This window comes from Aulostomus chinensis, chromosome 1 (genome assembly GCF_037954235.1).
Source record: "Aulostomus chinensis isolate RoL2024-O1b breed Wild chromosome 1, RoL_Achi_v1.0, whole genome shotgun sequence".
Taxonomy (NCBI): domain Eukaryota; kingdom Metazoa; phylum Chordata; class Actinopteri; order Syngnathiformes; family Aulostomidae; genus Aulostomus; species Aulostomus chinensis.
In genome coordinates this window covers 68,025,046-68,047,680 of record NC_141320.1, presented here as the reverse complement: position 1 = coordinate 68,047,680, position 22,635 = coordinate 68,025,046, and the positions used below count along the sequence as shown (strand labels likewise).

Here is a 22,635-nt window from a genome sequence, read left to right as displayed (position 1 = left end):
AGGGAGAGAGATATGGAGACAGACAGAGGGAGGGGGAGAGAGAGGGAGGGAGAGAGAGAGAGGGAGAGAGAGAGATATGGAGACAGAGACAGAGGGAGGGGGAGAGAGAGGGAGGGAGAGAGAGAAGGGGTTATGGAGACAGAGAGAGAGGGGGAGAGAGAGGGAGAGAGAGGGAGAGAGATATGGAGACAGACAGAGGGAGGGGGAGAGAGAGGGAGGGAGAGAGAGAGAGGGAGAGAGATATGGAGACAGACAGAGGGAGGGGGAGAGAGAGGGAGGGAGAGAGAGAGAGAGAGGGAGGGAGAGAGAGATATGGAGACAGAGACAGAGGGAGGGGGAGAGAGAGGGAGAGAGAGAGGGGGAGGGAGAGAGAGATATGGAGACAGAGACAGAGGGAGGGGGAGAGAGAGGGAGAGAGAGAGAGGGAGAGAGATATGGAGACAGAGAGAGAGGGAGAGACAGAGAGAGAGAGAGGGTGCTAATCTAGCTAGCCTAGCTCTTGAACCGTCCACCGTCCTTGTCTGGTCCAATTTACTATTTACATACATGTGAGGCATCCTGTCGTACAGCTGTGTGTGTCCTTGTTAGCAGCTTTAGCTTCTTTGACCAAATTTATGACAGTAATATTCACCAGCATCAGCTGCGTCATTCTCTCAACGTTTGTTACACTTCTTTCAGAGAAGGGGCCGCCGCAGCGGTGACGTGAGCCCACTACTGCCCACGAGAGGAAAGGTAAAATTAGGCCTGTAATCCGAGGCTTGTCCCTCAAAAAGAAACACGATGTAAAACAGGTTCCTACCCATCATGATTCTATCAACATACACATTTAGATTGATGTTCTGGAGTTTTATTTTGATAGCCTGGAATGTGCTGTGGAGCGTGAAAGATGGTATTTAAATAGCAGGCTAACGGGATCCTATCCACTCGCGCTAGCATGAGCATTGCAGACAGCGACGGCAGAAGGACCGGACCAGATGGGTCCATTGACCGGGAGCATCCTGGGTAAACTGGAAATGAGGCCAAATATCCAAAAAAGTGAAGCTCCCCTTTAAGAACCTGGGTGAAGGTCACTCTGGTCAGCTGCCAATCAAATCAGCAGGAGGAAGTGTGACTGCCAGCAGGAGAGGAGACATGAATAAAATCTCTCATGGATGAAAATGGTGTTCCGGGAGCCAGCTTCCCTTGACACAGTGCTGCGACCACCTTGCCGCATCCCATGCAGCGTCAGCGTTAGATTCCCTGACGAATACATCCTGTACAGGTTTTACAGCACCAACCAAGGAGGAGGAGCTCGGTGAGGAGGCGTGTCCTCACCACTTGCCGGGGATGGGTGTCCCACACTCGTACCACGAAACGTAGCTGACGTGCGAGCGTCCTCCAATCTCACCGAAGCGAACAGGCTCCTGACGCAAAGCTCGGTAGTAACCTGCGGCGCAAACAGGCATTCGTCATAGAGACCAGCACGGATTAACACAGGCGTACATCAGCGATCAAGCAGCCCATCTGATCAGAACTCTATGAAGCAAGCAATCGTTTTCACACCCACGTGTCACATGCGAAATGGATCTCACCAAGGCGTGATGGCAGCTGGTCGGCTCTCAGCTGGTGTCCCGTTCTTCCATCTAGGAACGAGTCAACGAACTGGCAGTGGTCCTCGCCGAAGCCTGTCTGATCTCCGATGTTGTAGAACGGACCTGGACAGGAAGTCAGTCAGCTGCTGTCAGACTGGTGTCTGGATGCATTTGTTACTCACCGTTGAGCGAGTCGCTCAGGTAGATCTTGTACCGAAGCGAGTTGCACAGTTGGACTCCAACGTACTTGCGGTACCAGGTCCTTTTGACAAACTGTTTGCCGTGGCAGTCGGAGAATGAGTCTGTCGTGAAGGGAAACTGCGTCCAGATGGCGTCTTTTCCTGTTGAGACACAAACGTGTCAGCAAAAAACTTCGACCATCATTCGGGTAAATCACATGGATGACCTCTGACCTCACCTGAAACATTCTCGCTCACACGAGGGTTAGCTGGAAAAGAAACACACAAGTTAGCGTCGCTTCAGCTCTTTCATTTGATGGCTGTGCTGCTGCAGGTGAAGCAGGACATTAACGTGCCGGACTCGGTGTTGAAGGACACTGGCTCACTGAGGGGACCTGCCCCCAAGTCGTTCTTAGGCTTCACCTTGAACTCGTAGCTGTGAACGGACAAAATCAACAGAATGAACTTAGTTCAGTTCATGTGTTTGCTGCTACATTACATCACCGTCCTGACATCACGCTGCTTTAGCTCACCTGCTCTCGGGCTTCAAGTTCTCCACAGCTGTATGAGTCTGGTTGGTGGTCAGGATGGACACTTGTTCTCCGTCAGGTCCTTTGGTGGTTGAGATGATTTCATACTCTGAGGACAGAGGAACAACCATCATCACATTAATGCAGCATATTAGCTTACAAGCTAGTTTACGAGTAGCCTCAGCTATTGCGAATGTCTCCTAGAAACACAGTACCGGTAGTGCTGTTGTCAGTCTTCTCCCAGTCCAGGATGATGAAGGATGGACATCCTTCCACAGTTACCACGGTGAGGTTGGAGGGTGGCGACCTGGGCGGAGCTGTCACATGAGCCTCGCTGGGTTCGTTCCCAGGGAAGTAGTTTAGGGAGGAAGTGATGGAGCACGGCTCGTCCGGTTTCTTGCCAGTCTGGTAAACGACATGTGGTGCTGTGTGTGTGTGTGTGTGTGTGTGTGTGTGTGTGCGTGAGTGTGAGCGTTTGGGGGGGGCTGGTCACTCTCAAGTCTGTAATTCTGTCTGAGCTCAAGAGGAAGAAACACGGCTCTCACCGACGTAACGCTTCTTTCCCATGACATCCAGGTCAGAGGTCGGCTGTGACTTAAACAAGTCTGAGTCCTCCCAGGTTTCCTGATGACTGGCTGAAAGAGCAAATGCTAACGTTAACAAGAGAACACCTAACAACAGGACTAGACTGGCGTAGATCCTCCAACCTGCCAGGGTAGGTGCCTCGCTGGAGGGATGTTTGTTTTCCTGTTTGTCAGGCTTTGCAGTCACTGGAGCGACTTTAGGATTCAGAAGTAACAGCTTGTTAGTTTGTTCCGATTTGTCTGGAAGAAACCGGGTGAACAGATCGATTCACATGTTGAGGACGACCAACAGATCGTTAGATTGTTAGCGTTCGTAACTTCGCACCTGTTTGGCCTGGTTTTGCATCCAAATTTGTTTTCTTGTTGTAGGTTGTTGGTGGGCGAGCAGGAGACCCTGAGACACAAGGTGGACATCAGAGTAAATTAACACTGGCGTGCTAACTACAATTAGAACAACATGAACTAGCGCTGGCGCTAGCAACAACGCGATGCTGACACGGTCACACAGTGACCTTCACAGTTTATTGTCAATGTTAAGACATCAGGGCAGAAGAAACACTGGCGTACGAGGACCGTTGAGAAGTGCCGAGGACTTGACATTGTAACTGCCTGAACTTGTGCTCCTGATGAAGGGAATGCAAAGTCAGCACGACACAGAGACTCTGAGGTTCAGAGGTTAAACAGAATTATCTCCACCTCCTGACTGATGAGGTCACAAATCCTGAACGTTTTCAGTTCCTGTCTACATGTTGGAGCGCCACCTACAGCAGCCGACCCATCCCAGAAGCGCTCTGCAGAAGCACAGAAAGGTGGAGGTTGGATGGACGGCTGATAGGCATGGCAGGGACAGAACAGGGGACGTGAAGAAGCTGCCACGGCGGCAAAGGAAGCATTGATGGTGACAGACACAAACACGCACTCATTACCCAGTTGAGCTCGGGACCAAAGGGCCAGTTTGGGCGGGGCCACGCCCCGGAGAGGATGTCCACTCACTGTGGAGAGAGAAGTGATGACTGCTAAAAGGAAAAGAGAGGGACCCTGAGAACTGAACCGCCGACATCATCATCCTTACACTGCACCCTGGCTGCAATCAGCCGACCACCGCTTGCACCTACATGGTCAAAACCAGGCGGCAAGCAGCCCACACAGCCTTGTTGGTTGCTGTGGGTCTCATATGACCACTGCATGCTGGATGGAAAGAACGACCATCAGCAGACAAACAGGAAGAACACGTTTAATGAGGTCACTACCACCCCAGTGGTCGGTGCCGGAATTGCGGGCGAGCGTGATGCTCAGCAGGCTCCGTCCTGGGATTGGCCGAAAACTGTGGGAAATACAAGTTCAACTCAAAGACGAGATTCAGTCTGGAACGCTGGCAGGGCTGAGGAGCAAGAACAGTCAGAAGCATCAGATGGACATAATCAACAGCAAACAAACAAATATGAAAAATGTTAAATGACTCAGTGTGTTTGAGTTGTTTGATGTCTCACTTCCAACAGACTAATAAAGTGGATGATGATCACATGCGAGCAAAGGGTTCAATCACAGGCCTGCATGTGCCACCCAGACGCTGCACCGTCGAAGCTTTGAGCCAATGAGCCGTCAGAGAGACATGCGAGTGTCGGTTCTCCTGCTCTGTGACCACGCCCCCCCTCCCAGTGCTGCTGGAGGGGGGGGCGTGGTCACAGAGCAGGAAAATAAAAGCTTTGATGTGGTTAGGTTAGTTAAAGAAGAACAGCATAAGAAACATTAGCTCAGGCGCGAATTTGTGGCATTAGCAAGCAAACAAACAACAGTAGACTAAAGAACAAGAAGCGTCAGCCACTGTTCAGTGGCCAAATCCGGCAGGAAAACGAGAGGAAGAGGAGGATGAAAGAGGAGGTGCGACAGTCACTCGAGAAAGTGTGCAGCACTTCGGAGAAGCGCGGGTGTTCGAGCAGAACAGGAAGTCGAGGCTGCATCTGGTTGGGAAGTGCTGCTGACGAATCAGAACGAGTTAATCACTGACATCAGGACTCAATCCCGCCCTTGCGAGTGACCACAGCCACGGCCACCATCAACATTCCTCCAGTAGCGTGGGGCAGAACTCATGAGCCACTGCCTGAACACGCTAAAAACACAGAGGCAAACCCTTACCTGGACGAGGAGGGAAGAGGGCGAGGCCCCCCGGAGGTTTCTGAAAAAACAAATGACACGATAATCAATGATCCCATCCAAGGCTGGTAAAGGAATCACGCAGTGTTGCTTTGCTGAGGCTCATGGGTAATGTAGTATTTCTACAATTCTACAATGTCATTTAGCAGACGCTTTTGTCCAAAGCGACATACAACACAAGCAAGAATTTAGACCTAATTAAGGAAAATTAATTATTTACGATTAAAACACAAAATACTTGTATTGAACAGGGTATATTACCACTGTCATTATCAGTACTCGTAAACCTGGGGATGGTAGAATAAAAGGAAAACTAAAGAATCAGTGTAACTTAATTACATTTCTTTATGTCTTTCATTTTCAGTGTTGATATATTTTTGCATAAACATATTATATCACATCGGAGGCTTATACCAGGGGCGTGGCCATCGAATGACGCGGCTTGAACGGCAGATTTTTACCTGAAACCCAAAGAACACATGAGGATGTTTTGGGGTTGTCAACATCCTCTGGTATTCAAAAAAAGCCAGTTTGTTTGTTGTCAACTGGATCTGCATCCTCCATCAGACGTGAACATTGGTCAGCGACTTGTCTCTAAGTTCTCAGCTTAGCATGCCGGGGTAAATGTGCCTTACCGGCCATGTTGCTGTTGTGAATGACTACTTTGCTCCACGAGCCGCTGCGCTCATCCTTGTTAGAGCGGACACCAAACTCGTAGGTCGTGTCAGGCTTCAGGCTGTCGATGACGGTGTTGCTGGTCGGACAGGTCCGGTAGATCCACTTCCTGTTTCTCTCCCTATAGCGAACGGTGTAGGACCTGCAGACAAAATTGCTTCTGGTGGAGTTCCTAAAGGTTCTTGTCTCAGCCTGCGACAGTTTCACTTAGCTTGCATCTCACTAACATTATGTAGGCTAATGCTAGGCGGGCCGACGAGACCCCAAGGTCACGCAAAGAACTTCGTCCTCTGTTTGCTCACTCTGGCTCCGCCTCCTCACCCAAAGACAGTGGCTATTTTATAAATATGATTTATTTTGTTCCTGCCAATTCTGTTCTTATAATATGGCACGATTATTTCCGGTGGAGATGGCATACATGAGAAACTATTTCTGTGGTTTCCACTCACCCGTCCTCCAGGCAGTCACTGAAGATGCTGCCATTGTACGGTGTCTTCAGAGCATCTCCCCAGGACAGCAGCACCATGGTGGGTCTGATGGAGCTGAGCACCAGGTGTAGCGGCTTCACCAGGTTCAACTTCCCTGCGAAGACATGAGTCACTTGCTGTATGCTTGCATGCAAGGTGGTGGGAGCAAACAGGAAGTGGCGGCTGTACCTGTGCAGTGCTTCTTGACATTGTTGACCTGGAGAGGCTGGACAGCCACCAGGTACCTGGGCTCAGCATCTGAATTCAATGGAGTTGTTTAAATGAGTAACTATGGCAACATGTAGCCGCTGCCCCACCACCCTGTACAGGCAGAGGCTGTCAACAAACCTCCCAGCAGAAACACAGGTGTGACAGGTTACAGCTGCTGGTTTCAGCTCGTTAGCGCTTGTGCTTGCTTTAATGGATGTCAAGGCTCCGCCCTCATCTGCTTCAAATACCAGACTCAGTTGAGTGGCATAGAGTAGAATCGTAGCATAGATCAGTTTGTGTAGAGGAGCATAGACAGAGTAGCATAGCATAGAGTAGCATAGCATAGCATAGCATGGAGTAGAAAAGTGTATAGTAGCATAGTATAGAGTAGCACTGTGTAAAGTAGCATAGCATAGAGCAGCAAAGCATAGAGTAGCATAGCATGGAGTAGTATAGCGTATAGTAGCAAAGTATAGAGTAGCACTGTGTAAAGTAGCATAGCATAGAGCAGCAAAGCATCGAGTAGCATTGCATAAACTAGCACAGTGGAGAGGAGCACAGCATAAACTGGTTTGGTGTGGAATAGCATATAGTAGCATAGCGTAGAGAAGAAACATAAAGGAACACAACTTTTGAAGAACACAGAGTCATTAATGGCAATGGTGGCTGTATTGTAACCAGCCAGCTAAGCTAACCCATCTCGCTCTGGTACGGTTCTCCGTTCTCAGGCAACGGGATGAAATGCTTGGAGAAGACGCTGCTGCCGTAGCCCAGGATGTAACCCTCCAGCTTCACGTGCGGACTCTGAGGAACAAACTTCATTACGATGGTGTCACCGGTGGCGTGGATCCAAACCTTCATGTTCTGGCGCTGGACTGTGGAAAGAAGAACGAGAAGACAACGGTCAGTTGTATGACGTTGTTTCGAGGGTTACACCAGCGTCCTGCTGGCAGTCTTGACAGCAACTGAATGATAGGAGGCGGGAAAGCAGCGTGGAGTGGGAAGGGAACCGCCCTCGGAGGAAGTGAACCGTGCAACGGTTCACATGTATGTATGCATGTGTAGTTACTGGATGTCCTGTGTACATATCCAGTTGGACTCAACTGTGTTTACATTCAAACGTCCAATCCAGCAATGTTAGGAAACTCACTGAAACAGGACGAAAAAGACAGAAACTAAGGTTTTAGCGAGCTGTTGTTGCCATTTAGCTGGATAGTTGTTCTTTTCACGCGACGAGGGAACTAAGATTAGCCAGCGTTAGCTTTGGTAGGTAGTCGTTTCTGAGTACTTTTACAATTCTACAATTTTACAATTTCATTTAGCAGACGCTTTTGTCCAAAGCGACGTACAACACAAGCAAGAATTTAGACCTAAGTAAGGAAAAGCCCATAGGAAGCGCAAAAGTGCTTCAGTTGTGATTTGGTCACAGGTACTGCCATCTAGTGGCAGAAGAAGTGTTGCCACCCCACCTTTTTTTTTTTAATATATATATTCTTTTTATAGAGCCAAGACCTTTGGGTTCCATGTGGGCAGTGGACCAAAATCCAGATGTTACACTGAGAAAATCTGTTCAAGTTGTAAAGTTGTCGTTTCGATTCAGCTTCCATACAGAAGAGGACACAGGTGTACTTGGCTGTTGGTGGTTTGCTGGTCGTGTCAGAGTCGGCCGACATCGCTGAAACGCTGCTCAGGACTTCCGACGCCATTTTACAGCAAGAAACTGTTCCAACAGGACGGAGACGCGAGTCAGCACGTTTCTGAGGCTGTAAACTGGAACCCAACTGGTAAAGGTAAGTGATGCTGCCGCCGCTGCCGCTTTCATCTCAGCTTTAATGAGTCACTGCTGGTTTTACTGGGCATGATGGGAGGATCTTCACCTGTAAAATCACAAGGTGCTCACAAATGTCACTCCACCAGGAGGTGATTTACCTCCGCCTCCTGGTCTTTCTTGCCAGTTGCAAAGGCTGACTGGCCACCACTGACCGACCTGGCTAGTAGCAGGGACAAACGAGAGCGGCTGCCGGCTGCCGCTGAGCTCAGACCACTGTGGCGCCCTGATGGAGGGGATTTTATCATCTTATGTAACTCCTACAACTCAATCATGGGGCGCCCCGCCCCTGAGGGCCAGCAACACCTACATGGACAACGGAGCCACCACTGCTGGAGGGAAACCGTGTCAGCACGCGTCACGAACACCACCATAAAACTAGTCTCGACCATGAAGCTCATTTACAGGCGGTGTTGTATGAATTAATTTAGAGTTTCAAGCAAAATCATCAGTTCAGAAAACTTGAGGGCTGCGTCGCGCTGCCATGGTCGTTTTCTGCCTTCAGGGCGGACTTGTCTGTTCTGTCTGGTTTCATTTGCTGCAGCAGTTTTCATAGATGAAGTTCAATCGCCGTTTCTTACTCAGCATGACTTTGAAGGTCATCGACCAGATAACGCGAGGTGTTTCAATGATGTCATTTCTCTTGGCTTCAGGATGAGTCGTGCTGATGTGCCTGACACTCTTCTCCTCCACGCTAGTGACCAGCTGATCCTCCAAACATGCGCGATGGTTAGGGGTTAGGGTAGTTGTGCGTTTTCTCTTTCAGACTTCAGCTGATGCGGCGGTGCACTTGCCTCGCAGTTGTTGTGCCAGGATGCAGCTGAGCAGATTCGTCCCAGTGAGCAGCAGCAGGATGCCACGGAGGAGGGGGGTGGCGGCTGCCATGACCTCTGTGACCTTCAGGGCGAGGAGGATGAAGAGGAGCGTCTCTCTGCGGGACTTATTCAACTGGACGGCATCTGCTGTGTCGAGAGGATTGCCGCCGAGACATCTATAACTTTTGTGGGGGGGGTGTGGCCTGTGTGACATCACTCACCCCCCCGCAAACTCCTCCTCCTCCTCCTCTGCAGCTGTTTTCCAGGCGGCGCTGCAGAGAATCTTCAAAATACCTTTCACCCTAAAACGTGAGGGAATACATGGCAATGATTTCTGCTGCCGTCCAGGAGGTGGCGCTGCAGCGACCATGTGATCGAATGAGTCGACCAGCTGATACACTGAAATCTGTAAGGTGATAAAACAACCACTTATATGGACGACTCCAAGTGTCACGTAAATAAAATGTTACTTTATTCACCGACGTGTTTCTTTGAAATATTTATGTCTGAACTTCACTCTAAAAAAGATTCTATGTAGTTCAGTTTTTTTAGCCTGAGGCAACGCACTTAAGACCAAAGTACTGGAGGTCAAAGGTCACCCACTGCTGAGTCAAAGATGGCCACAAATGACCTTGCTGGTATTTGGGATCACGTCACATGACGTGATCTTTGATACTGAAACGTGAGGTGATTGATGCTCAGCGTGCGCTGGCTTGTGTGTCTGCTGCTGCTCAACAGGAACGAGGGGAATGTGAATGTCAGTCCTCCCACACCCCCCAAACACACACACACACACACACACACCACCCTCCTCCATACCAAACTTAACTGCCCAACATCAAATGGCAGCGCGGCTCAGTGGGCTAATTAACATTCTATACACACTGGCAACCTCAGGCTCTTTTGTCTGGCCAATTAGGTTCATGACGTGCTCCTACCTAACGACATATTAAGAGCTAACAAGAACACGACAAACATTTACGCTCACATCCGCTGTTAAAGTCTCAGTTTGCTACTATTAGTTATAATAAAGGCCATTAAAGCATTACTAAAACTTAGCAAAGGAAGTGAAAGTACCTACAAGCTAAGATGCTAATAAATGTTCTCCTGCTACAAATGATAGTAGTAGTTATAGGAGTAGCTAAGATGCTAATAAATGTTCTCCTGCTACAAATGATAGCAGTAGTAGTTATAGTAGTAGCTAAGATGCTAATAAACGTTCTCCTGCTACAAATGATAGTAGCAGTAGTTATAGTAGTAGCTAAGATGCTAATAAACGTTCTGCTACTAATGATAGCAGAAGTACTTACAGTAGTAGCTAAGATGCTAATAAACGTTCTCCTGCTACAAATGATAGTAGCAGTAGTTATAGTAGTAGCTAAGATGCTAATAAACGTTCTGCTACGAATGATAGCAGTAGTAGTTATAGTAGTAGCTAAGATGCTAATAAATGTTCTCCTGCTACAAATGATAGTAGTTCTTATAGTAGTAGCTAAGATGCTAATAAATGTTCTCCTGCTACAAATGATAGTAGCAGTTATAGTAGTAGCTAAGATGCTAATAAATGTTCTCCTGCTACAAATGATAGTAGTTCTTATAGTAGTAGCTAAGATGCTAATAAATGTTCTCCTGCTACAAATGATAGTAGTTCTTATAGTAGTAGCTAAGATGCTAATAAATGTTCTCCTGCTACAAATGATAGTAGCAGTTATAGTAGTAGCTAAGATGCTAAAAAATGTTCTCCTGCTACAAATGATAGTAGTTGTTATAGTAGTAGCTAAGATGCTAATAAATGTTCTCCTGCTACAAATGATAGTAGTAGTTATCGTAGTAGCTAAGATGCTAATAAATGTTCTCCTGCTACAAATGATAGTACCAGTAGTTATAGTAATAGCTAAGATGCTAATAAATATTCTCCTGCTACAACTGATAGAAATAGTAGTTGTTATAGTAGCTAAGATGCTAATAAATGTAAAATCAGGAGCCCAGCCGATGTCTTTTCTCTGCGCCTTTTCTGAAATTCCCTCCAAAAAAAGTGAGGGAAAAGACATGGGCTGCCAACAAAAAATAAGCGTGGGCCCACAGGTGCAAAAGTCCTTTGGGCCCCATGTGGGCAAGCCCGCACTGGGCCAGCATGGCCTTTCTGTGGGCAAAGCAATATGGTGAGCTGGTTTCAGGTAGCCCACAGAGAGCCAAGACCTTTGGGTTCCATGTGGGCAAACCTGCACTGGACCTGTTAGGGTTTGGTCTGGGCTGGCCCTAGCCCACAGTGCCCGCAAAAAGCCTGCATGGGCCCCACTGGGGCCTGTTTGCAGGGGTTCTCCTGCTACAAATGATAGTAGTAGTAGTTATAGTAGTACCGAAGGTGCTAATAAATGTTCTCCTGCTACAAATGATAGTAGTAGTTATAGTAGTAGCTAAGATGCTAATAAACGTTCACCTGCTACAAATGATAGTAGTAGTAGTTACAGTAGTAGCTAAGATGCTAACAAATATTCTTCTGGTACAAATGATAGTAGCAGTAATTATAGTAGTAGCTAAGATGCTAATAAATATTCTCCTGCTACAAATGATAGTAGCAGTAGTTAATAGTCGTAGTTAATTATGCTAATAGCAGTGATAGTAGTTTTGTTCTTGCACATGGTGAACACGTCAAACATGTTCTCGTGTACAGAAGGCCATAAAAAGCAGGCATCAACCCAATAATCCCTCGCTTTATTTACTGACTCTAGGAAGTTCACAAGCTAGCTGTAGGCTAAACTAGAAGAACTAAGCTAAGCTCAATGGACCCGGTGAGCCATGGTCATGTTGTTACCATCGACATTTTAGACATATTTCTAGGTTCTTTGTTCAAGGTTCTCTGTTCTCAGCTCCACATTTTCACACAGATCAAAGTCAGAAACATCTTTAGTTACCTTCTGTAGCCCAGCTGATAAAAGTTCCAATCGCTAGTGCTCTTTTATCTAAGTGCCAGCCGTGATGCGGTCATTAGTTATTAGTTAGTCATTAGTGGTGAAGTTTACGCAGCCTGGGCCTCTGGGCTCTTTGTCTGGCCTCCACCTGGACAACTGGAAATATATTAGCAGAACATCGCATCGCACCACTGGGACACCCTTCATTTCACCATTAAATCCCCACTGACTGCACATTACTAGAGCATGAGGCTACGAAAGATAAAGAGAATAGTAACTGATAACTTTGAGCTGTTTACATGGTTTAATCTCATCTAATCTAATTAACTTCATCTAGACTCCATATGATGTTGAGAAATTATTACCCAAGCTTGAAACACTTTTAATGATCAAACTTTATGATAAAGTGACATGCAAAATGCTAGGCTAAGATGGACAAGCTAAAATTTGCTATATTGAAATTACACAGGCTAGCTGTTCAAAGCTGTGTCGCGAGCAGCATGGCTGGCACATTTAACCTGAAGACATCATCAACAAGCTGTAAATGTATTTCCAGTTAATGTTACCAGCTCACTTTGGCAGCATTAGCTAGCAGGTGCTCCTCATTGTAGCCTTGGGTAAATATTTTCCAGACTTCAAAAGGATTTAGGAACACTATACGTAGCTATTAATCAGCATAAATGGTTGCTGACAGTGACGGTGTCATCATGTTACCCAAGCAGCTACCATTGTACACAGCTACTTGTTTCCCCCATGTTAGCTCATTTGCCACTGAAATCTTTGGTTTAACAGTCCTGAACTTGACATCAGTCAACAGAAGTTACTCGCTAATCTTGCCATGTGGCGCCAAGAGCGCTCACATTTAAGAAGCAGGAAGTCATCGTCTTAGTTCGATCTCACATTTCTGGCATCCCAAATGGCCTCAGGTCACTCGCTGTCTACACTGCAGAAAGTACCACCCTCCTACCAGGTGGGGAGCCGGAACATGACATCATCACAGTGGAATTGTTGGGTTTTTCTTTCTGGGTGTCTTCAATAGTTTCCCAGGACATGTGTGCAGAACCTCTAGTTCCTCGGGCCGTCAGATGGAAATGGAAGTTAAGACACAAAGAGGGAAGTCCCAACACAAAGAGTTCTTCAGTCCTTGCCAGCACTGAGTTCAGGTGGGAAATGGCACAGTCGAGGGAAACGTGATGACACTGGTTTTGGCAGCTTCCTCCTCACTGCGGCTGCCTGGTCTTGTCAGCTGACTCATCCTGCTACTTTCAGATTCAACTGTACATTTAATTCTATAATTGCCATTGCAGAACCACTGAAAACACAAAATATATGACTTTATTTTGATTTGTGAACAACACAAACTGTCGTGTAAATAAAATGAGTCATCCACGCTAATGCTAGCTGTGCATGCTATGTTAGCATGATCAAAGTCTCCTCCGTTCTTGTGGTCATCACGATGCTGACACTAGATGGCGCTTCTCACTCACTCAAGATATCCAGTCCTCTTCAACGCATCATTCAAGTCTTCTTGAGAGAAGGCCAGCTGCTTCGTGTCAAGGTGACAGCCATCATTTGAGACACTTCACACACACAAGAAACTGCTTTTCTTGTCCTCATCCTGCCCTGTTTTTGGGTGACTGGAAAGGTGCTTGCAGATGCCGGCGCGACCACAACCACCACAACGTCAGCTCCCTCACTTGGATCATCTTCGATTTGGAAAGCAAAGTGGAGAAGAGGATGGCTGAGTTCCACACCACCTCGACAGCCGCCGCCAAGCAACACAAACATGAGCAGGGACCCCTGAAAGACCCGCAAACCTGGACGCTGCTGGTGAGACAAAGACAATGCTGAGGCCACCCAGACAATAGAGATCCATATTCATCGTTCCAAATAGAGAGAAAAGCAAGTGCAGAAAAGCTGAATACAGGAGAAAATGAATGAAGGAAGAAAAATCGAAAAGGGGCTTCAGGAGAGACAGGGGATGAAGATGATGACTGATCTTGGCCCCGCCTCCTCTTTCAAACTTGACTGTGTATGCGCCCAGCTGTCACCAAGTTGTCGTGGTGATGAGTCAGAGCGACACCGGGTGAGTGTCTTAAACTCGGTCACGTCGTTCTCTGCTCTTCGTGGAACTCTTCCGGGAAATCGTCTGACTCCAGTAGGACCTCAGGCCGAGGTCGTGACGGGTTTCCACCAGAGGAATAACAGCATGTTCGTGATTGATGGGGACAATAATTGAGGGGGAAGTTGGAACCCAGCGTCCAACCTCTGTGACTTGATGTTTCATTCTCTCAATAACGCAAAAATACACAGATGATCCTGTAAAAAATATTGCCATTTTATTTTAGAAAAAGGTGACGGCTCACACGTACATGCCTGTGACTCCTGCTCTGCTCTATGATTGACAGATAGAAAACACAATACAACACACAACCCAGCTGCACACAACACGACACACATACACAACGCAGCTGGTTGGCCAGAAACACCTGCCGGACGCCATCAGGACCTCCAATGAAAAAGCAAACAAACAAGCAAACACACAAACAGGATCTGCACAATAATAACAAGTCCTCTACAGCGACAATCCAGGGAGGTGCGATGTTCAGGAGACAAGCAAAGGAAATCGGACCAAAACCCGATGAAACAACTAGTTAGCATTTTAGCATGTTAGCACTGAGTCCAGGAGGGCCATGCTTTTGAGTTCCATTTAACAAGAACAAACCAGAGGTTTGAACCAATGATTGGTTGATAGAAGATGGCCCCGGCACCACATGTTCACCCACACGTTCACCCACACGTTCACCCACATGTTCCAGTTGCTGCAGGCACATGTAACACACGTAACATCCAGAGACCTCTAAAAACCTCCAAAAAAGTCTGACATTTGTGTACATTTTGTTTATAGAGACAACAGGCCAGACACTCAAGCTATATGTGGAGTCGACCATCAGCATACAAATTGTGTTCGTCAACAAGACAGTCATCAGATTTTGAACATCTTCTGCAAACAAGACAGCTTTGCAAACAGAACAACAGTGAATAAGCTAGGAACACACAACACCGTACGTGAGAATCAGAGTTTAAGTAAAAAAAGTTGTACGTTTAGAGGAGACATACTCGCGCCGTCACACAATTTGAGCTTGGCGTCATTCACAGTGACGACGGCTAATTGTTCTAAATGTCATGTAACTGAAATGTAAACATTTGCACAGCATGTACAATGCAGAAAAGACGGAACGAACAGGTAACTGATCCAAATCGTCATGGAAACAGAAACACTAACAGAGCGGCGAAGGCACTGATGGTGAGTCACAGCAGGAACGAACACAAAACAAAGAGAAGTTCCAGGAAACAGTGCCAGAGCTAACAGGAAGCTGGAATGAAGCTAACAGGAAGTGAAAATGTCCAGAAACAGATCAGCTGATGAAAACAAAGACTGAGGGTAAGACGAGCAGTGACCCTAGGGGTCAAATTTCAGTTTGGGGCGACTCATCCAACAGAGCGGAACATCAACTCCATGTGTCTCATCACCTTCAACCTCCAATCAGAAGCGGCGGCGGGAGACAGACTCCTCCTCCTTCCTTGAGTCAGAGATGAAGGCAGATTTCTGTCGAGACAAACCACTTAGAAGAAGCCAACACGCCACGGTGGACAATCAGTCACATGGTCTCAGTACCTGGTTAACGGCTGGCGCTACATGGAGGAGCTGCCCCTCCTCTCCAGGAACCTGAGACAATGCAGAGGAAGGCGGAGCTTGAATCTCCATCATTCTTTCATTGTTTTTGTAAACTTTTCACAAGTACATGACGCTATTTCTGTACAATTTGTGTGTAAATGTAGTTTTAAGCATGTTTTATTTCAATCAATATTTATAGAACATTAATATAATTTTATGAAAGTCATCAAGAATTTTTTCTTTGTTTTTTTTTAATAAATTCATTTAATCTTATTAATAATAATAATACAAAGATATTAACAATAAAACTTCAAATGGTACTCACACTTGCGTCTGTCGTACGAAGTCTGCGAAGTGTTGATCCCTGGAGCACAAATCAATTATCCTCAGACGTTCCTGGATCTCCTGCAGGGGTCAAAGGTCAGGGAGAGGAGGACAAACATGTTTATGTAATGGAAGTGAGAAGAGAGAGAGCAGGCAAAATGAGCCTCCGCCATCTTTAAAAGCTGGCCTTGTTATTTTTACACAGATTTTCACGTTAGATGACGATCATGTCGGCTTCAGAGACAACAACCAAACAGGAAGTGAAGTCAGACGAAGCACTGAAACCACAATCACGGTCAAACCTCTCTGGTCAGTGTGGTGTTCTGGTAGAGGTGTCTCAGCTCCTCGCTGTCCACTGTGTGGGTGGAGCTTCTGTACTGGGGCAGGTTATCATCATAGCGACGGTAGTACTGGGCAGTAACTGGGTCGTTCTCAAACATGGGGTTGAACTTAGTGGCACGTTCCAGCGTTGGCATGCTGTCACCTCGTCTGCAGCAGGAAACAAAGATGCAGAACGGATCAGTTCATGATGGCGTTTACATATGAGAACATCAACTGAATCTATTCATATCGTCACATAAACAATGTCACTGGGCACCGACCGAAGGGGATCCTCTGTGTCCTCGCCATCGTACTGCTCCCGCAGCGTCCGCGCCAGGAAGAAGATGATCCCTGCTGCCACACACAAGAAGCCCATCACTGAGGCGATGGCGATGCCCACCACCAGTGGCTCTGAGACGTACTCCTCACAGTGCTCCCCACGGTACCACCAGTTCTCGCCAACACGACACCTGCAGTGATGTCACATGTTCAACTCCCACATTCACATGAAAGAGCCTCTCCAAGGGTGCCGCAGAATTCTACTTCCTGACCTTGGCATGTGTATTTAGAAATAACAATTACCTGTGTTAGGGAGGAGCAGAGCCCAGATGAAACGAGCACCCGGCACAGATACAGCTGTTGTTACAAGACCAAGTACCTAATGAGTACTGATGTGTCATCATCTGTGATCAGGGGTTTTTCCAAGAGAGACAGGTCTCAATTCGTGACCGTGTTCCACAATGTTCTCTGATAGGCAGCCAACCTGCCAGTCACACAAAGCCCCCCTCAAAACTCTTCTCCCCTCAGGACATGGAGTGATATGAACGTGTCTGCCAGTGACACTGAACCAGTGGTCAGGATTTGCTCCACATCACCAGTCAGTCAGCATCAAGTCATAAGCTCAATTTGAGGCTGTTCTCGTCATAGCTGGTTCAGTCTCCTGATCAAAAACACTGGAACACATTCGGAACACCTGTCATGCTCTCTGACCTGCAGATGGCGCCCTTGCCAGGGAGGATGTCACATTTCCCATCATTGAGGCAGAAGTCTTGCTGCACCTTGCACACACTTGTGCACGGCAAGCCGTCCACACTCACGTAGCCGGCATCACACACACACTCGGCCTCACCGGACCACTGGTTGACCATACACCTGGAGAACTCGTTGCATGCCTGGAACTTACATGGGTCCGCTTTGTCTCCTGGACAAGACACAAAGACAACAGAGGAGACAAAAATCGTTTAATGCTTCAGTGATTCAACAGGGCGGCCCGGTGGAGCAGTGGTCCTCATTGTGGCCCCCCATCAAGAAGGTTGTGGGTGGAGTCCCGGCTGGAGCACGGGGTCTTTCTGTGTGAGTCTCCATGTTCTCCCTGTGCCTGCGTGGGTTCTCTCCGGTACTCCGGCTTCCTCCCACAGTCCAAAGACTGGGTTTGAGCTTGGGCGCAAGCTCAAAGAGAGCGGGCGCACTCTGCCTCCACACTCTCCACCTCCTCGGGTGGCAGCGCCGACTGGCTGCAGCCTACCCACCCCCAGAAACGGGGGTGTGGCACACAATGCGAGGCCTCACGCACTCTCTCTGCCTCCAGGCAAGTAAGTGTACTAATTTCGCCTTGGGCTCGATCCCTTTGTGACAATAAAGCTATTCTGATTCTGATTCTGATTCTGAAGAGGGGACCAGGTTAATCCAGACTCTAAATTGACCGTAGGTGTGGCTGGGAGAGCCAATGGTTGTCTGTCTCTATGTGTTGGCCCTGCCATGGACTGGTGACCTGTCCAGGGGGAAGACTGCTGGGATAGGCTCCACCCCCACCACCCTGAACAGGAGAAGAGGGAGAACATGGAAGGATGATGGATGGATGGATGTTGGATGGATGGATGGGATTTAATAACAAGAAAAACTTGTGGCGTTCAGGCCTTGGGTTTATTCAGATTAGTTTCCAGGCTGCCTCTGCTTCCTGAACTCCAAATTGTCCATCTGTCTGTTCCAATCTGGACAAAATCCATATCTGGACAGACAACTTTAAAACATTTAGAGCTGCATTAACTGCGAACACAACAAACTAACTTGTAAGGGGACTAAAATGTTCGCAACCAGCAACACAAAGCAGCGTGGTCATGAACATAGGGTTGTCATGGAGACAGGACCTCAAACACAGTTCGGAAGTGTTTTCCAGCAGCGCAGAGAAGACGAGATCAGCAGTGGAAAACTGATTATCACGTCCATGGTGACTCATCATTGTAGATTAACGTCATCAGGTCGACCTGTGATTGGCTCAGACAGATTAGTGAGCTGCAGCTCAACAGAGGTGGACACACCTGAGGGAGGACATGTCCTCCCTCAGATGCCACTGCTGATAATTTTTTGCTGATCAATTTAATTTATCTCACCATAAAAGCTGGTGGTGTTCCTCATGGCTCTGTCCTTGGCCATTTTCTTTTTCCTGTTAACATGCTAACATGGAATCAGATGCTAGCACAGCCAAGGCACCGCCTCAACATTAACTCTCAGATTTTATGGAAATTTGGTCAAAATAATTGACAGACACTAAGAGAATATTTTAGAGCATGAGACAGATTGCGGCTAACAAATTAGCAACAACATGAAGGTAGTCATCATATACAGGATGCGTGAACCTTAGGAACGATGAGGAGATCAATGAAATGCTGACATAACCTCTTCACAAATAGACTATTGTTTGAGATGTCACACTGAAGAGCGCCTCTGGACAGATGGAGGTCACCATGATGACGGCTGGTCTCTTTCCAACCATGTTCGACATCAATCATCATTTTATTAATTTTTGGCTCATTGGAAAATATTTCATCCTCATTTATTCTTGCTCAATAGTTAATGTGACGGAACAAGTTACATCTTTTCTGAGGGCTGAATATTTTTTGGGAAAGACGCGTGAGCCGCTTCCTACCTGATTCCACGTCCAGCGAGTACTTATCGATTGCCAGATTCATGGTCTGGTAAGCAGTGTTGGCAAAGTCTTCCAATATCAGGTAAACCATGTTGGTGACACTGCGGGGAACTGGTTTTCCAAACCTCATGCGACTGTTGACCACAATGCTGCCATTGCGGAAGTTGAGGATCTCCAGGTTCTGGAAGTTGTTGAGGTTGGACTGCAAGTATGGAACCAGCTGCAACACAAGTCACCTGTTAGACCATAACATTTCGACTTCCTGCATCCTTGTGGGCACGGTTCTCACCAGCTGGAGGAAGCGTTGTTCCAGTGCCTTGTACTCTGGCGAGCTCTTGTTAAAGAGGTCCGTAGAGAATGCCATGTTGGTCACACGCAGTCTGAAGAAGACCGTCAGGGCTCGACCTGGCCTGGTCGGTAATGCCATGGTGTCAAGGTCCATGCCCTGCGACTCGCTGGAGAAGCCACTGCTGTCACCTTCTGTCTCCACACCGCCATACTGGAAGACATCGAAACTTACGCCGATACCTGGTATATCAGAGAAGTCACGCTCGAAGGGTTGGAGTTCCGTCGTCAGCATACTGCTGTTGACTTCCTGAAGCGAGGAAGATGCTGTTTGAAAGATTTCGCTGACAACATCTGTCCCTGGTATGTTTTCTGATCGACCACTTCCTGGCTTGTGGCTATCAGATGGTGCCAGGGAGGTAACTTCTGAAGGCAGCATGCTTACTGGAGCCTCATCATCATTGTTCAAGAGCTCATGATGAACTGAGTCGTCATCTTCTGGCACCGAATCAGACACACGAGTGAATGGCGAGTCCCTCTCAGGTGAAAGGGCAATGCCACCACTGAAGACTGGGCTTACAGTCGAGGAAGTGAGGAGCAAAGGGACAGAGCTTGTTGTGACAACTAAGACTTCATCCACCAACAGGTCCTCCTCCACGACGACAGCTGCAGGTACTATTGTTGGTGGTTCAGCAACACCTATGTGTTGCTCCTCCAACACTTCAACATCATCGTAGCGTTCAGGTTGGAGGACTAGATCAGGTAACTCAGCGAAACTTTCTATGTCTGGTGGTTTGAGAGTGAGATCAGATTCATCTACGGTAACCGCCTCTACAGATGTTGGTATGGTTTTGGTTGGCGAAGCATCAGGTTCCTCAGATGGATTAATGGTGCCTTCTTCTCCTTTGTTAGTTTCTGGAGGTTTGATAGCTGAATAGGTTATAAGAACCGGAGCCTTGTGAGTCCAAACGCCCAGTTCTGGCAGTCCTGTCACTGGAGCTGTGTTGCTCTGCGATTCTGTCATATAGAATTCACTGGAGACACCAGAAGCTTCCACTGTGTGCATCGACAGTTCCACCATTAACGTTGCTTTGGGTAAGAAGACGGGCGGCTGAGTGGTGGTTGAGTACTGAGGGTCTGATCTGATGAATGGTGGGACAAGAACCAGGTCTGGGAAGGCATCCTCAATGCCGCTGTCACCATCACTTCTTATTAATTCCTCAGACTTGGGAAGTAATGGTGCAGCCTTTGTGACCTCTTGGCTAATTAAAACATCTTCCTCACTGGTAGGTGGCTTAACAACACCATCGTGCTCTTCCTCATCTCCATCCTCCTCATCCATCTCCTCTCGGTCAGGGGGTGGAAGGACCTCCAGGGTGTCATCCTCGTAGAAAGAAACCACTGGCAGCCCCGACCACAGATCTGCTTCCAGACCATCCCCAGAGAAACCAGAACCAGAGCCATCATTCAAGTTGAGGTTTGGTGAAGCGGTGACAGCAAGGGCCTGGTCCCCTCGCATGGTTTCATTTCTGACACTGAGGAGGAATCCCTCATTGTCAATGCCGCCATCGTCTGTCAATCAAACAGACACGGAGATGTTTAAGACGGTTAAATTTTAAAAAATAACATTCAAATGTCTCGACTCACTGTTGCTCGCCTGCAGCTCCGTCCTGTTTGCCAAAAGAGTCACGGAGCGCTCATCAAACATGAACACGTCATTCTCGCTCGCCACTTTGCTCTGAGCACCTTTCCATGTGTCAAATGAGTCAAAAAGGAAGTTGTCCTTTTTCAGGAAGTCACTGCCATCAGCCAACTCGTGAATTGGAGCATCGGGTGGTTTCTCTGCTGCAAGGACATTGTCCTGATGCAAGAAATTTGCCAAGACATAAATAGGGGGAAGAACATCAGGACACTTTGATATGGCTGTTTGGACCTCACCATGTTTGCAAGGGCGTCAGCGGGGCGGCTTGTTGGATCCTCTGACAGTAGCAAGTCTGGAGGAAACAGTTGCACAACATTCATCACATTACAAGTGTTAAAACATGGTGGATTCCCTCTGTGATGGACAGGAAATGATGTCAGGAAACGCAACATTACCATTCTCAAGGCTGCTGTTGGAAAGGACAGTGTCCTTGTGCAGTGCCTCCGTGATGTAGTTACGGAAGTCGGTGATGGTGTAAACAACAGTAGGCTGCTCAGCTGCGCCTGGATAGTTCTTCTCCACTAGATTGTTCTGAAGTGTAATGAAGTCTAGTGTGTCGTTGGCGATCCCGTCGCCATCCACCTCCAGAGTGATGGCATAGTGGACCAGGACCACCAAACCCCTGCAGGAAGAGAAAATGTTACTAACAAGACGATGTCGGACCATCGAAAGGTGTCCCCTTAAGGCTTCTTGTAGGGTCTTGTAGAGACATGCAAAGTTGATCAGGGCTTTTATTTTGAAGGATTTGTTACCCTTGTCTGATTGATGGATTGACTTGTCATTTGGAGGGGTATGTTATAACTCTGATCAGCTGACTGATTATAGTTCAGGACAGAAAGAGCAGAGCTCCTGCGGATTTGACTGGAGAAAACAAATCTGATCATCAACCACGAGTCATCACAACGCCACCATGACCAACAATGCCAGCTCCTCTTTAAGAAGAAAAACTTTGTTGACTCACTTGTCCAAGTCCTTCTGAGGCCTGAGGACACAAACAAGAGACGTTAATCATAACACCCACAAAGATCTGCAACAGAGAAACATCTTTGCCAGAAAAAAAAAAGCACCTGAAGTCGATGACGAAGACATTCTTGAAACCCGGCAGCCTTTCAAAGGCATCCTCAATCTGGAGAAGACACAGAGATGTCTGATTTGTTTTAAAGAGGATGAGTACAGAAAAAATATCATGTCGTATGCTCTGGCTTTACAAGGACTTATACTGTGAAAAATCACAGGGCCTTATGTGAGCTGTTGTCTTCTTCGCATTTTTGTGTTTCGAGCAATTTCATGTTTAGTCACTTATGACCCTAACCCTGAAAGTTCCCAGGGGGATGGGAGTCTCTGTGACTGCGTCAATGTTCGTTTACTGTTCATATTCTGGCATTTCTGTCCAAGGCTGTTGGAGCTTAAGCAAACAGCTGTGATATTAAAACTTTGTTGATGAGTAAAAAAACAAAAGTACTGTAAGGACAA

The 22,635-nt window shown here is 47.3% G+C and overlaps 3 protein-coding genes across 7 annotated transcripts in view; 1 reads left to right on the top strand and 2 right to left on the bottom strand.

The window, feature by feature from the left end:
- Positions 1–140: 140 nt before the first annotated feature.
- LOC147272928 (target of Nesh-SH3-like) lies at positions 141–7,181 on the bottom strand. Of its 2 annotated transcripts, XM_086202731.1 has the most exons (15): positions 6,509–7,181; positions 6,350–6,418; positions 6,143–6,275; positions 5,654–5,835; positions 5,433–5,479; positions 5,001–5,040; positions 3,190–3,258; positions 2,826–3,104; positions 2,496–2,705; positions 2,284–2,389; positions 2,107–2,186; positions 1,990–2,019; positions 1,754–1,912; positions 1,572–1,694; positions 141–1,426 (listed from the first exon to the last, which is right to left on the bottom strand). In XM_086202731.1, the coding sequence occupies exons 3-15, from the start codon at positions 6,217–6,219 to the stop codon at positions 1,311–1,313; spliced, it is 1,518 nt and encodes a 505-aa protein (XP_086058857.1). In that variant the 5' UTR covers positions 6,220–6,275; positions 6,350–6,418; positions 6,509–7,181; the 3' UTR covers positions 141–1,310. The 2 variants fall into 2 exon arrangements, with proteins under 2 accessions (XP_086058857.1, XP_086058856.1); XM_086202730.1 differs by having other exon boundaries at positions 6,350–7,181.
- On the top strand, positions 6,166–9,470 carry LOC147272927 (uncharacterized). Its single transcript, XM_086202733.1, has 4 exons — positions 6,166–6,401; positions 7,099–7,273; positions 7,971–8,160; positions 9,000–9,470. Exons 1-4 carry the CDS (start codon positions 6,286–6,288, stop codon positions 9,020–9,022), a joined length of 504 nt encoding a protein of 167 aa, XP_086058859.1. The 5' UTR covers positions 6,166–6,285; the 3' UTR covers positions 9,023–9,470.
- The window catches only part of LOC147272926 (uncharacterized), a 29,180-nt gene continuing 13,743 nt past the window's right edge, over positions 7,199–22,635 (bottom strand). For 2 of the 4 annotated variants that reach the window (XM_086202722.1, XM_086202724.1), the window contains 13 exons: positions 22,230–22,288; positions 22,124–22,144; positions 21,558–21,784; positions 21,399–21,454; positions 21,108–21,321; positions 19,465–21,032; positions 19,176–19,395; positions 17,240–17,450; positions 16,531–16,719; positions 16,231–16,417; positions 15,930–16,009; positions 15,605–15,655; positions 14,243–15,535 (listed from right to left, as the gene is read on the bottom strand). In XM_086202722.1, the coding sequence (XP_086058848.1) occupies positions 15,622–15,655; positions 15,930–16,009; positions 16,231–16,417; positions 16,531–16,719; positions 17,240–17,450; positions 19,176–19,395; positions 19,465–21,032; positions 21,108–21,321; positions 21,399–21,454; positions 21,558–21,784; positions 22,124–22,144; positions 22,230–22,288 (3,066 nt within the window). In that variant the 3' untranslated portion in view covers positions 14,243–15,535; positions 15,605–15,621. Of the gene's footprint in view, positions 7,246–9,076; positions 9,316–14,242; positions 15,536–15,604; positions 15,656–15,929; positions 16,010–16,230; positions 16,418–16,530; positions 16,720–17,239; positions 17,451–19,175; positions 19,396–19,464; positions 21,033–21,107; positions 21,322–21,398; positions 21,455–21,557; positions 21,785–22,123; positions 22,145–22,229; positions 22,289–22,635 lie in introns of those variants that run through there. The other 2 variants (XR_015115020.1, XR_015115026.1) reach the window with 2 other exon arrangements.

What these genes read in the sequence shown, in the direction of transcription:
- LOC147272928 (XM_086202730.1), bottom strand. Translation starts at nt 6,219, where the DNA reads ATGGTGCTGCTGTCCTGGGGAGATGCTCTGAAGACACCGTACAATGGC. An exon ending in ATTCGATGGCCACGCCCCTG is followed by an intron (nt 5,041 to 5,432) that starts GTATAAGCCTCC and finishes TTGTTTTTTCAG; the next exon opens with AAACCTCCGGGGGGCCTCGC. An exon ending in TGTGAGCGAGAATGTTTCAG is followed by an intron (nt 1,913 to 1,989) that starts GTGAGGTCAGAG and finishes GTGTCTCAACAG; the next exon opens with GAAAAGACGCCATCTGGACG.
- LOC147272927 (XM_086202733.1), top strand. Translation starts at nt 6,286, where the DNA reads ATGAGTCACTTGCTGTATGCTTGCATGCAAGGTGGTGGGAGCAAACAG. An exon ending in AGAAGAACGAGAAGACAACG is followed by an intron (nt 7,274 to 7,970) that starts GTCAGTTGTATG and finishes GTTTCGATTCAG; the next exon opens with CTTCCATACAGAAGAGGACA. An exon ending in CTGGAACCCAACTGGTAAAG is followed by an intron (nt 8,161 to 8,999) that starts GTAAGTGATGCT and finishes CTTGCCTCGCAG; the next exon opens with TTGTTGTGCCAGGATGCAGC.